General features: G+C 41.9%; 1 protein-coding gene across 2 annotated transcripts in view; it reads left to right on the forward strand.

Annotated features, from left to right (window-relative positions):
- smg6 (SMG6 nonsense mediated mRNA decay factor) overlaps positions 1–13333 on the forward strand; it is a 389388-nt gene that overhangs the window by 277034 nt on the left and 99021 nt on the right. For both annotated transcript variants that reach the window (XM_059655460.1, XM_059655461.1), the window contains exons 14-15: positions 1248–1424; positions 8683–8832. In XM_059655460.1, coding sequence (XP_059511443.1) covers positions 1248–1424; positions 8683–8832 — 327 coding nt within the window. The remainder of the gene's footprint in view (positions 1–1247; positions 1425–8682; positions 8833–13333) is intronic.

Consider the following 13333-nt stretch of genomic DNA (forward strand, 5'->3'; position numbering starts at 1 on the left):
TCGCTCTCTTCTTTCTCTTAAACTGAATGTAAAGGCCTGTCCTACTTTGGTGATTGCTACTTAGAAGTGCCTTCACTACGGATTCAAAAGAACAATCCAGTATTGGTTTTACAGATCTGTTCTTTTAGCACTCTATGCTCTGGTTTCAAGCTGCCATTTTGAAACACAATCACTATAATCTGTTTTTGAAAATAGGTTTACTTGTGAATAAACCTATTTAATACTTTACTGTCGCACACAGAGTATCTGCATCTTGGGCCTTTCAACAGGAAGTGATGTGTGCTGGAGTCCAGTATGCCATTTACCAGCAGTACAGAGGTTCAGTTTATTCTCAGGACATGCTATCCCAAGTGACTCAGTGAATAATAGATTTTGGTTTGTGGGGAATGAGGTTTTGCCTGTAGCAAAATGTAACTAGGCTTTGCCTGTAACTGTAATCTTCCTGTAATTTGGCGGCTGTTTGTAAAGCTACATTAAAGTGTGCAGGATAGTGTTTTATTTAGCTGTGGGAAATTGAATTTCTTGAGTGAATTAAATTAACTACCTGTTGCCTGTATCTTTAGTTGTTGCTGGTGCAGTATTCCATGTTGTGAAAAATACATTTGGACTGAAATGCCTTTACGTTTGTTAAATGTAAAAATGCAATGTTTTACACTCCTGTCAAAATATGCTCTCAATTTCTGTACAATTACTTGTAATGAAGAGCAAGCATTATGATTTCAGAATTAGTGCTGTGTGTAGTCAGCACTTTGGAGGCGTGTCAGTTAACCTCCTGACCAGGGGGAAACATATAGAAATTACTTCACGTCTGTGCCCCTTGGCTTAAGGTCAAGCCTAAGATTTTGGTTTTGTGGTCACGGATCATGCTCATGTCAAGTGGCTGACAAGCAGTTTGATAATAGGTGGCTAAAATTAGAGAAAAGAGGAAGTTAATGCTATTGTGGAAATGCTTTTCAGTTTCCTTTTAGTGACTTAAACTTTTGAAATTTGCTGCTCCCTCCTTATACTGTTCCTTTCTCTTGAATTTGGTTGCACGTAGCAACTACTGGTGCGTGCATGTGAACCACCTTGTGACCATTCTTGTGGCTACTGATGCCTTCCCCAGCCCAGTCTCAGCTGTGCCCCTCCCCCTTCCCCCGGTAGTCTAGGTCCTGTTTGACACATTTTTCATCAGACTTTTGGCATTTGATCAACAATGTGGTTTTTACCCCCTGCTTAATGTTCTGGTTTCCTCCCCGAAACACTAGGTAATAGCGGCTGACTGCAAGAGGGTCACAGTGCTAAAGTACTTCCTGGAAGCTCTGTGCGGCCAAGAAGAACCTCTGTTGGCATTCAAGGGTGGAAAGTATGTGTCAATGGCACCCATCCCAGACAGCCTGGGAAAGGAAGATGGAAGCCAGCAGGGAAAACAACTGGAGGATCAGGTACAGTACACCAGAGGGTTTCTTTTATTCCATTTCCTGAAATTCCACTGCTGCTATGAGATCCACATGCTGTTTTCTATTTCACTTTTTAATGGATGATTTAATGGAGCTAACCTCAGAAAGGTCAAGGTTCAGGAGTAGGATAAAGTTTATAGCTGTGGCACTGATTTCACAGGGGGCCCCGTTTGGAGCACTGATACAGGAAGAGACAAACTCATTGGTTTGTGTGGAAAATTGAGCAGCAGCCCACATCCTGATATGATTAGGGATTTTGCTGGTTCCTGCTTTTTCATATACTCCCTTAAAGCTGCACTATCCCCAGTCCTTTATTCACTAAATTCTCTTCTCCCTCGGAATCGATTCATCACGTGGATGCATGTGTTTGTGCATCCCTCACGTAGATTAGACAATGCGGAGCTGAATCAGCTGCTTCCTGCTTCGGCTCTGTTTATTAATGGATTGAACAGTCTATATAAACAAATTCCTGACAGCCTTTGTGTGTTTCTGTTTTTGATGACATCTGTGGTTGATGGACTGCCATGTTGACTATCAGTACTAATGACAGCCGTCAGCGCTGCAGCGTCTACAAATGAAACCAGGAAGACACAACCTTTTTCCCTTACCACCTTGCCCACATAAGTAAGAGTTCTTGCCCAGAAATTAAAAAAAAATACTTGTTTGGTAATTTACGGAAATGTTGGTAAGTACGTAGCCTGCTCTATCAGGTGATTTGATCCTGGGACATGTGTACCACGGTTCCATTTACTAGTCTTTTTTCCATTATCACATGGTTCCTTACCAAAAGAAAATCTTTAGATCTCAATCTTGAATCTCCTGGCCCTCCATGTTTGATATCTAGCAAACCAACAGCTCCACTTCATCATCACTTCTCTCAATCTCTCCCCATTATCAGTAATTATCAGCCTGCTTGTCTGACATCCAGCATCAATTGAGCAACTATTTTCTCCCACTAAATATTTGCAACATTGAAATGTTGAATTTGGTTGCAACCACAAAGTCCATTCCCAAGCTACTGTTTCCACCCCTGTGTCTGTAAACTGTCTCAGTCTTTATAGCTTTGGTATTGCATTTGCTTCTTGATGAACTTCCAACACACATCCATGCCTAATTCCATCTCTGTAACATCATCTGACCCTACTCTATCTCTCCTCATCTCTTGCTGAATCCCTCATTTGTGCCTTTTACCTCCGGATTTATAATTCCAACACATCCTTCCTGGCCTCTTACATATTCTGCCTTCTAAATTTGAAGTGATTGAAAACTCTTCTGCCTGTGCCCTAATGACCACCCTGTGCTCACTGGCCCAGTTAACTGTCTTGGTTTTGAAATTGGTGTTCTGTTTACAAATCTCTCTTTGGCCTTTTCTTATTTCTGTAATCTCCTCCAGCCCCACAATATCTGTACTGTTCCAATTACGTCTTCACAATTTTCATTTGGTCCACTGTTGATGGCAGTGCTTTCCCTCCCTGAACCTCTCCGTCTCTCTTTCCTCCTTTATAAGATCATAAGAACCAGAAGCAGAAATGGGAAATTTTGTCTCTTGAGTCTGCTGTGCCATTTAATATGATTTTAGCTGATCTCATCCCGGCCTCATTCTCCTTGCCTGCCGACGCTTCATAACCATTGAACCCGTCATTAATTAAACTTCTGTTTGGCTCCTCCTTAACATGGTTTTGTGCAGGGAAGGTCATGTCTTACCAACTTAATAGAATTCTTTGAGGACATGACAAAGTTGATTGATGAGGGAAAGGCTGTAGATGTCATATACGTGGACTTCAGCAAGGCGTTTGATAAGGTTCCCCATGGCAGGCTGATGGAGGAAGTGAGGCCGCATGGGGTCCAGGGTGTGCTAGCTAGATGGATAAAAAACTGGCTAGGCAACAGGAGACAGAGAGTAGTAGTAGAAGGGAGTTTCTCAAATTGGAGACCTGTGACCAGTGGTGTTCTACAGGGATCTGTGCTGGGACCACTGTTGTTTGTGATAAATGTAAATGATTTGGAGGAAGGTGTAGGTGGTCTGATCAGCAAGTTTGCTGATGACTCTAAGATTGGTGGAGTAGCAGATAGTGAAGGGGACTGTCAGAGATTACAGCAGAATATAGATAGACTGGAGAGTTGGGCAGATAAATGGCAGATGGAGTTCAATCTGGGCAAATGCGAGGTGATGCATCTTGGAAGATCCAATTCAAGGGCAAACTGTACAGTAAATGGAAAAGTCCTGGAGAAAATTGATGTACAGAGAGATCTGCGTGTTCAGGTCCATTGTTCCCTGAACGTGGCAACGCAGGTCAGTAGGGTGGTCAAGAAGGCATATGGCATGCTTTCCTTCATTGGGCGAGGTATTGAATACAAGAGTTGGCAGGTCATGTTGCTGTTGTATAAGACTTTGGTGCGGCCACATTTAGAGTACTGCGTACAGTTCTGGTCGTCACATTATCAAAAGGATGTGGATGTTTTGGAGACGGTGCAGAGGAGGTTCACCAGGATGATGCCTGGTAAGGAGGGTGCTAGCTATGAAGAGAGGTTGAATAGATTAGGATTATTTTCATTAAAAAGACGGGGATTGAGGGGGGAGCTGATTGAGGTCAACAAAATCATGAGGGGTATAGACAGGGTGGATAGCAAGAAGCTTTTTCCCGTGGTAGGGGACTCAATTACTAGGGTCATGAGTTCAAAGTGAGAGGAGGAAAGTTTAAGGGGGATATGCGTGGAAAGTTCTTTACGCAGAGGGTGGTGGGTGCCTGGAAAGCGTTGCCAGCGGAGGTGGTAGACGCAGGCACAATAGTGTCTTTTAAGATGTATCTGGACAGGTACGTGGATGGGCAGGGAGCAATTGGACACAGACCCTTAGAAAATAGATGACAGGTTTAGACAGAGGATCTGGATTGGTGCAGGCTTGGAGGGCCGAAGGGCCTGTTCCTGTCCTGTAATTTTCTTCGTTCTTTTCTTTTCTTCTTAAATTTACTCAATGGCCCAGCATCCACTGCATTCTGGATTGTGATTTCCACAGAGGCCATGATCCTTTAGGAGAAGTAATGCCTCCTCATCTGTGTTTTAAATCTGATAAACCTATGATCTCTCTTTCTAGATTGCCACACATGAGGAAATATTCTACGTCTACTTTGTCAATCCCCTTGGCACCCTATGTATTTCAATTAAATCTCCTCTCGTTCTCCTAAATTCTAGAGAGTATAAGCCTAAACTGCGCAATCTGTCTTCATAAGACAAACCCTTCAGATCTGGGATCAATATTGTGACCCTCCTCTGAACTGCCTGCAATGCAACCATATCTCTCCTCCAGTCAGGGGACCAAATCTGTACTAAGTACTCCAGGTGCTGTCTCATTAATGCATGTACAGTTGAAGAAAACACTTCCCTACTTGGATACCCTATTTCTTCAGAAATAAATGCCACAATTCCATTTTCTCACTGTACCTGCATACTAATTTTCAGAGAATCATGCATGAGGACGCCCAGATCACAGTGCACCAAAGCACTCTGAAGTTTCATTTCATTTAGATAATAAGTAGCTTTTCTATTCCTCCGACTAAAATCGGTAACCTCATACTTATCCACATTAAGCTTCATCTGCCAAATTTTAGCCTATTTACCTAACCTATCATATCCATTTGTAAATTCATTATTGTTCCATCGAAGATGATTTTCCACCTGTTTTAGTGTCATCTGCAAATTTAGCCAATGTACTTTATGTTCCCAAATCCAAGTCATTTATATTGATTGTAAATATTTCAGCCCAATGACCAAACCCTGTGACACCCACTGGTTACAGCTGCTAACCAGAAAAAAACCCATTTATCTTGACTCTCTCCTTTTTGTTGGTTAGCCAATCCTCTATCCAAGCTAATATATTACCCCTTAGCTTGTGTGATCCTGTGAAACTGCTGAAAAGTTATTTATTTGCCAGCTTTCTATCATTTGCTCTAATATATCTTTATGGACCTGTGTCAGGTCCACATGATAATGCTCCTGCAAAGATTTTGGGATGTTTTGATGCAATAAAGATACAATTTGTATTTATAGTGTATCTGTCTACATCATGACTTAATCGCTGTGCAACATTCTGTATATTATTGTATGTTCAACCATATGAAGCCATGCTTTGTGTGTGGGTATATGTGTCATTCAAGTCCTGTAGAAGCTGGCCATTGAGAATCCTTATGATTGAGTGGCCAGTCATTCTTACTGTAGAGGCTGATGTGATGAATGGCCGTGTAGGTAATGCATCAGACATGAATAGATATTATTCAAAATTCTGCCAGTCACTGCCTTAAAGATAAAATGGGGGAGTGGGTTCGGGGTTGCTGGGATGGGAAGGGTACTCGTTCCAAATATTTGATGATTAGTTGGCAAATAGGAGAGTGGAAAGTACCATATTACCAAGGGAACATTCCTTTGTTCAGTGATTGTTGCCAGCAAATACTTAGCATCTGATTTAAGTCCTGAGAGGATTTTGACAATTTAAATAATATTTTAACAGAACTAAGGTAAGATGGTGCAATTTGTAGTTGGCAGAAAGGTGCAGTGACAGTGCTTGACCTCTGCCACAATCCAGTTTACTTGGCTAATGACTCTCAGATCTACAGTACAGAAGGTCTCAAAGCTGCTGTCACCGAGGCAAGGATCTTCATGTGCTGCCAGAAAATAATGCAAGGAGCCAACATCTCTCAACTTTCTGGAGATGTTACTGTCAGAACAAAAACCCATTTATTCTGAATCTTCCAGTTTTTGTTTTATAATTTTAAACAAGTGACAGCTGGCCCTCTGTAAGGGCTGAGCACATTTATGCAGGGCAGCTAGAATAAATCTTTTAAACATCATTTTGGACCATCTCACAATCATTTGAGCTGTCAAGGGTATCTGTTTCACCTCATTGTGTCGGGGTCTTGCTTTACAGTCAGCCTCACCTTGCCAGTTTTTATTCTTTAATGCTTTTAATAAAGACTTAAATTTCTAACGACAGTTGCTTTAAAATCGGCCCAGTTTTGGAATTTCTGTAGTATGTTGAGGTTCACAGGCCCCCTCAGATCATTCCTGTGTGAGCCTTTACTGTAAGAATTGGTACTTTTCTAACTGCTAAAAATGTTACATCTGAGCCTTAACTATTCTCATCTGCTAGTTATTTTTATCTATGGATAGCAGCTGGGAGTAGGCATTCTTTCCTGGGTAGAGAAACCAATTATTGTATTCCTGCCACTGTTATAGCCCACTCAGAACCATGGGATGCTTTTGAAGCGTTCAACCCACATAGCATTGTGTGTTACCAAGTCAGTACGTTTTTCACCATAATGCTTGCCTCATCTTTCTGGTTCATTTTACTGTCGTGGAGATTTGCTTGTAATCCAGTGTTCTGAAGCAGACAGAAAATGGGGGCTTTTGATACAAAGTTACTATCTATGAGGCAGGCAGAAATCTCACCAGTGCAAAATGGTTGTCTTCCCTCTAAACTAAATGGTGTATCTGGTAGGTCGCAGTATGAGCCTGATACCAGTGTTAGCCAGAGTACATACATGGCTGGTGGAGCCCGTATTTCGCTGCATTGTGATTCAGAAGCTATCAATGCTGTATATATCCCTAACACATTTGATGTGAAACTTTGAGAGGAAACTCAGTGCTGTGAGCCTTTTGGTGCCTCTCCAACCAAGGGTTTATACCTTCTGAATCCAATATCAACAGTGTATTAATGTAGCCTCGGGCAGACACCAACAAGTCTACCATTCAGTTATTTAAGTTCAAACTTCTTTCCATACCACAATGCCTTCACAGTGGAACGCTATAATAAACCCCCAAACTTAAATCACTACTGACAGTTTCTTTAAAAATCTGCTCAGGATTTTTAAATGCCCGATTATCCAGGTTCCATTTTTTTGCAAAGTTAGTGTTTCTCTTCGGTTTCTGCGGACTGCTGATATCATAAGGCCCATGCGTTATCTGGACAGAATGCAGTGCATTGCTGAGGACCACTCCAGATTGGGGCAGTTCTGTATAATTTGGAGACGCTGGGCTTTGATTCTTAACATTAGGTTTTAATGTGGTATTCCTTACTGGTGAAAGTTTGCTGTTTAATTTTGAAATGTTACCACCTCCTGGTGATTGCTAAAGTCCCTGAAATATTAGCATGTGGTTTTGGTACTGAATAGTGCTGACTAGGAAGGTCTAAGATTCAAAACCTGGAATCTGCTGAGTTAGCAAATCTCAAGAAGCAACTACGTAGGCAGAGATTGTGCTCTCAGGAGTGTGAAGGACAGTCAGCCCATGTTGGCCAGAGACACTTACTGTCAACTTTTACTGTTTTGGTGTCACACCTGCAGAAGGGCTACTTGGGCTGACAAGGTCTGTGCAGTTGTACTCTGACATGAATCACCACTTACAAATAGGGAGAACGTTAGGGTGAGAAGCTGTATGCAGCCGTCCGAAGTTTTCTTTGTATTTTATATAAAGCCTTTGATTTTATTTTTACTGGCGGTGACCTTTTTGATGGTAATGCTGGATGAATACACTCAACTGTTATCAGTACAATGAACATTCCATCAGTTATTTCTCTCATTGTAATGTGCTGCGGCACTTAAGACCCAGAGATGTATTGCTCTGGCTGGAGTGATGTCCAGTGACTCAACCTACACTGTGAATTCTCGTGAGTGAGTGATTCAGCTGTGTTGTGCTGTGGAATATGTTTTAAAAATGTTTTCCCACTTAAGAAGTGATGGATGAGATGATCAGGTCCTAACCCTTTGCACAGAGCCAGGTGAGGTATTTGGAAGCAGATCCTTAAAGCTGCCTGGGGTGACCACATAACAGATCCTTGCCTTGTGCAGACTGTGTTTGCCATATGTGGTTAGATACCTAATTCTATAGCTTTGCCTCCCTGACCAGCAGTGCATTACGATGGCAAAAAGCTGTATCTGGTCTGCCTAAACATTCTGATATCAAACTGATGGAATTTATCCATTAGGCAAGGCATGTTCAAATATCAGTCATTATTAGAAATTGAATTTAGGAATCTGCTAGGTTTGGAGTTTCTGGCAGCTTCTATTCTTATCAAGGTACTGTTAATTAGCGAGGCACGAATGAGACATGGCCTGGTGCTGTGTTCCTGTGCTATTGTTTAATATATAGAGCTGAATATTGAAGATGGCAGGGCCTTGCTGTATCTTGTTAGTAGCAGTCTCATTTTTCATTGTTCCTCACTTCAGTTCTGTTGCCAACCATTTATGTACAGGAAGAAGATGTCATCATTGAAGAATACGAGGGACAAAGCTCTGAGCCCGATGGCAGCGGAGGGGAAGATGATATAAAGGAATTAAGGGCAAAAAAGCAAGCACTAACTAAAAGATTTGCGGAGCAGCAACGCAGACAGGAAAAAATCCAGGTACCCAAGGCTCTTCACTGGGAAAAAAAAACTTTCCACTTTTTTTTCCCCTTTCATTTCTGTCAGCCTTGAATAGGAGCCAGAAGCATCTGTCTAGCCATATGCTTCAAACTCTTGTGCTATGCAGGGCTGGTTATAAAATAGGCAAACCAAAGACCCTTTTGGGAAAATGCACATGTGTGCCCTCGAGGCTTTGGCTTTGGTCCTGAACAGACTCAAGTTATTTTTCCAAACTCAGCTTAACCTTTTAAAAGTAAGATAAATGTTTTAAAATGTTAATATCAACAGCCTCAGATGCTTTCTCCTAGATTTATCCATTCAGAAAAAAAACATGTTTTCAGACGGCTTCTCCCAAAGATTCATTTATTCAAGTTAGTTATGTGTTTTCGCATTTCAAACTCACTGTTCAGGTCCTGGCGTCTCGTATTAAAATCATTAAAATCAATCACTGACTTTGTTAACCTGTGCACCAGTTAGAACTGATTTCTTATTTTTGAAAGGATTAGTTCCAGCTTTAGTTCCATTAACTCTTAAACCACTGAAACTTCACTCGCATCGCATTACAACCAAGCTCTGCATTATTTCCTATACTTAATTCATTATGCACAGATCTTAACGTCAAGACCGTGGCCCCTAGAGGTCTCAGGTAAGAGTTTGGAGCAGCGGGGAGAAGGATAGCATTTCATGGAAAACAAGAGCCAAAGGATGTACGTTTATGTAGTGCCTTTCAAAGTCCGAGGATGTCCCTGAGGTGCTTTGCAGTCAATGATGTATTTTTGACCTTTTAATCTTTGCAAATGCAGGAGTCAGCAGCAATTTTCACAGAATAAGCTCGCACACATTGTATTTTATCCTTTCCCAGGGATACCTTGACAGCAGAGAAGTGCTCAATTACAGTTTAATCAGAGTGTTCTTCTTTCAAGTCCTGTTTCTGCAAATCACAAAAGGACATTACAAGTTTATCTAGAAATGACTTTAATATAGGGTATGGTTGTTAAATAAAGCCGCAAGAAAAGTAGATATGTCATGCTTCAGATTTGAGTTCAGAATAAACTGTTGCTGCCCAGTGAGTGACAATTCCAATTAAAACTATCAGTAATTTAGATCAATGATCAATGCTATACCAATGTAGAGTGGGAAAGGAAACTTTTCTGAAGAAGGGTCGAGGCCCGAACCTTCCTGCTCCGCTGATGCTGCTTGGCCTGCTGTATTCATCCAGTTCTACACCTTGTTATCTCAACGAAACTCAAGTACCTGAATGATTCTATTCCTGCTCCTATGTTTCCAATAAACAGGAAATGGATAGGTTCTTAAATTGAAGGGGGAGTAGAGGAATATATGCAGCCCAAACAGGTTTAAACCCAAGCTGTAGCACAAGTGAGATGGACAGATAAGTCTTCTTCTCTTTGTTTTCATGTAATCAGTTCTGCAGCTCCAAGTTCTGTTCCAGTTTTCATGTTGAAGATTTCTTCTCCAACCTCGAACTGTTCCTCAAGTGATTATTCATTTTTGCTGTGTTCAACCTTCATTTTATATTTTGCTTGGCTTTTTGTCATGTAATTATTTTACTTTCCTTTCTTTCCCTAACCTCACCTTTCCTACCACAACCCCTTCCCCTCCCTCAGACTACCACCACAATCAGGAGATAATATAAAATATGAGCTGAGTTAAGCCTCCAACACAGATTTGTTTATCTGATAGCTAAACGAGGCAGGGTGAGAGTATTTTGGACTACTGAAGTCATTGACCAACCTGCTGAAATCATCAATGGGACCTGGAGGTGCAGGTCTGTCATCAGAAGCTGCTTAAAATCCCACGTATAGTTAGTTTCACTGTATTGACTAGCTATTGCTGATGTATGGCAAAGTATTCTACATTTCTGTTAATGTGATTTGTCCATATGGGCAGAATGTCAATTGTATATTAGGCCCAGTGCCACCTGTTCAAGAGAAATTAGGGGTGGGCAACAAATGTTGGCCTTGCCAGCACACATCCATGAATGAATTAGTGTGAAATCTCCTTGTGTGGGATTCCCAGTGATTTGGTGCAGATGTTAATAAATGTGGGAATCCAGTTCTTTGTGAATCAGACACTCAACTGATCACAAGAAGGATTGATCTTTTCCACAAGTTGACTTAATATGACAGTCCATACTGTGTTGTTCATAACCTTGTAATTCTGCTTCCAAGGTAACCCCTTCATAAAATGTGATTCTTCCATACTTCTAGAAAGCAGCTGCATTTCTCAGCTTTGTTAACGTCACAGCTTTCTGTAAGCTAGCCAAATATTACCTTAATGTAAGCCCACCTCCTGCACCATCCTCACCCAGATACCAAACACATCAGGAACAAAATCAGAAGTTGCTGGAAAAGCTCAGTAGGTCTGGCAGCATCTGTGAAGAAAAAAATCAGGGTTAATGTTTCAAGTCTGGTGACTGCAGTTCTTTTGGTTTTTAGTTACCAAACACATCAGAGTAGTAATAAGTAATTATAGAAGTGGCTGCAGCAAGTTTCATTGAAGCATTGTGCCAAGTTAATCAATGTCTGCTATAAGGAGCAAAAACTGAAATTGCTGGCAGAACTCAGCAGGTCTGGCAGCACCTGGGGAAGGAAAGCCGAGTTAATGTTTCAAGTCTGGTGACTCTTCTTCAGAACTGATAGCAGGTAGGAAAACTTGTTAATTATGCTGAAGACAAGGTTGAGGGAGAGGTGAGCAAATAGTTGGAGATGGACCCCAGAGAGAGAGAGATATGAAAGCGGAAGGTAAACAAGGGGTTTATGGATGGCAGGTCAGAACAGAAGAGAAACTGAATAAATGATAACAAGAGCTGAGTTTAGCAGAGATTGAGTAATCTGTGCTGAAGGCAAACCGTACAATGTGATAGTAGTCTGAGAGTGGTTGCAAATGGGTTAGCTGTGCTCAAAGCAACCCATTGTCAAAACAGTGTTGCGCGTGGAGGGGAGCAGTGGGTGGTTAGAAGGATAGAATCAGGCTCTAAAGTTATTGAACCTCAGGTTGAGCCTCAGAGGCTACAGGGCCTGCAGGTGGAAAATGAGATGCTGTTCTTCAAGCTAGTGCTGAGCCTTGCTGGAACACTGCAATAGGCCTGCAACAGCAATGACAGCATGGGAACATGATGCTATGTTGAAGTGACAGGCAACTGGAAGCTCTGGGCCATTTTTACAAATGGAATGTAGGTGTGCCACAAAGCAGTCACCCAGTCTTCATTTAGACTCCCCAGTGTAGAGGACACCATATTGTGAGCAGGCGAGTAGATTGAATGAGGTGCAAGTAAATCACTGCTTCACCTGAAAGGTGTGTCTTGAGCCTTGGATGGAGGGAAGATGTAAATAGGCATGTGTTACACCTTCTGTGATTTCAGGGGAAGGTGTGCAGAACATTCTCAAAAGGCAGGATGAGCAGCTAGAGGTATACATTAGTACTAATGACATAGCCAGGAATAATGATGAGGTCCTGCAAAGGAAGTTAGGTAGTAAATTGAAAAACAGAACCTTCAAGGTTGTAATCTTGGGTTTACTGTATGTGCCACATGCCAGCAAAGCTAGGAATAAGAAGATAAAATAGTTAAATACATGGCTAAAGAGCTAGTATAGGAGGAAGGGCTTCAGATATATGGATCATTGGGATGTCTTCCACGGCAGGTGGGACCTATCCAAGAAGGGAAGGTTGCAATTAAACTGGAGGGGCACCAATTTCCTTGTAGAGAGATTTGCTAGTGCCGCACGGAAGGATTTATACAGGGATGGGGGGGTGGTAGCAGCAGGAAGCAGAACAGTGGGTCAGCAAGTAAGATGACTGAGGAGGATTTAGACAAAGGCAATCAAGGCGAAGAGGGAGGACTGGAGTAGAGATTACTGAACACGGCAGGGCTGGCAGTCTGAAGTGTATTTGTTTTAACATGAGGAGTATGACAGGTAAGGCGGATGAACTTGGATTAGTACATAAAGCTATGATGTTGTAGCTGCTACAAAGACTTGGTTGAGAGAGGGACAAGACTGGCAGCTTAACCTTCTGGAATTTAAATATTTTAGACAGGATGGCAGGGAATATCAGAGAGTTCGGGGAGTTACTGATACAGGAGAATTTCACAACGGTACTGATGGGAGGGCGCCTTGGAAAGCTCATCCAGCACGGCCAGTATGAGTAGAGCTCGGGATAGGAAATGTATAATCACTTTGGAGTTGTACTATAGGCCTCCAAACATCCAGCAGGAGATAGATGAACAGAGACATGGACAAATTATGGAAAAGTTGAAACGCAACAGGGTTGTTGTGGTGGGTGATTTTAACTCCCCTTATATTAACTGGGACTCCTTAATCCTAAGCACTTAAATGGAGGGAATTTGTTAGGTGTTTCCAGAGGGTTTTTTGAAGCAATATTTAAATAGTCTAACTAGATGGGGGCCATACTTGACCCCGTATTGGGAATGAGGCAGCCAGGTGATCAAAGTTTCAGTAGGGGAGCATTTCAGGAACAGTGA

This window comes from Stegostoma tigrinum, chromosome 27 (assembly GCF_030684315.1).
Source record: "Stegostoma tigrinum isolate sSteTig4 chromosome 27, sSteTig4.hap1, whole genome shotgun sequence".
Taxonomy (NCBI): domain Eukaryota; kingdom Metazoa; phylum Chordata; class Chondrichthyes; order Orectolobiformes; family Stegostomatidae; genus Stegostoma; species Stegostoma tigrinum.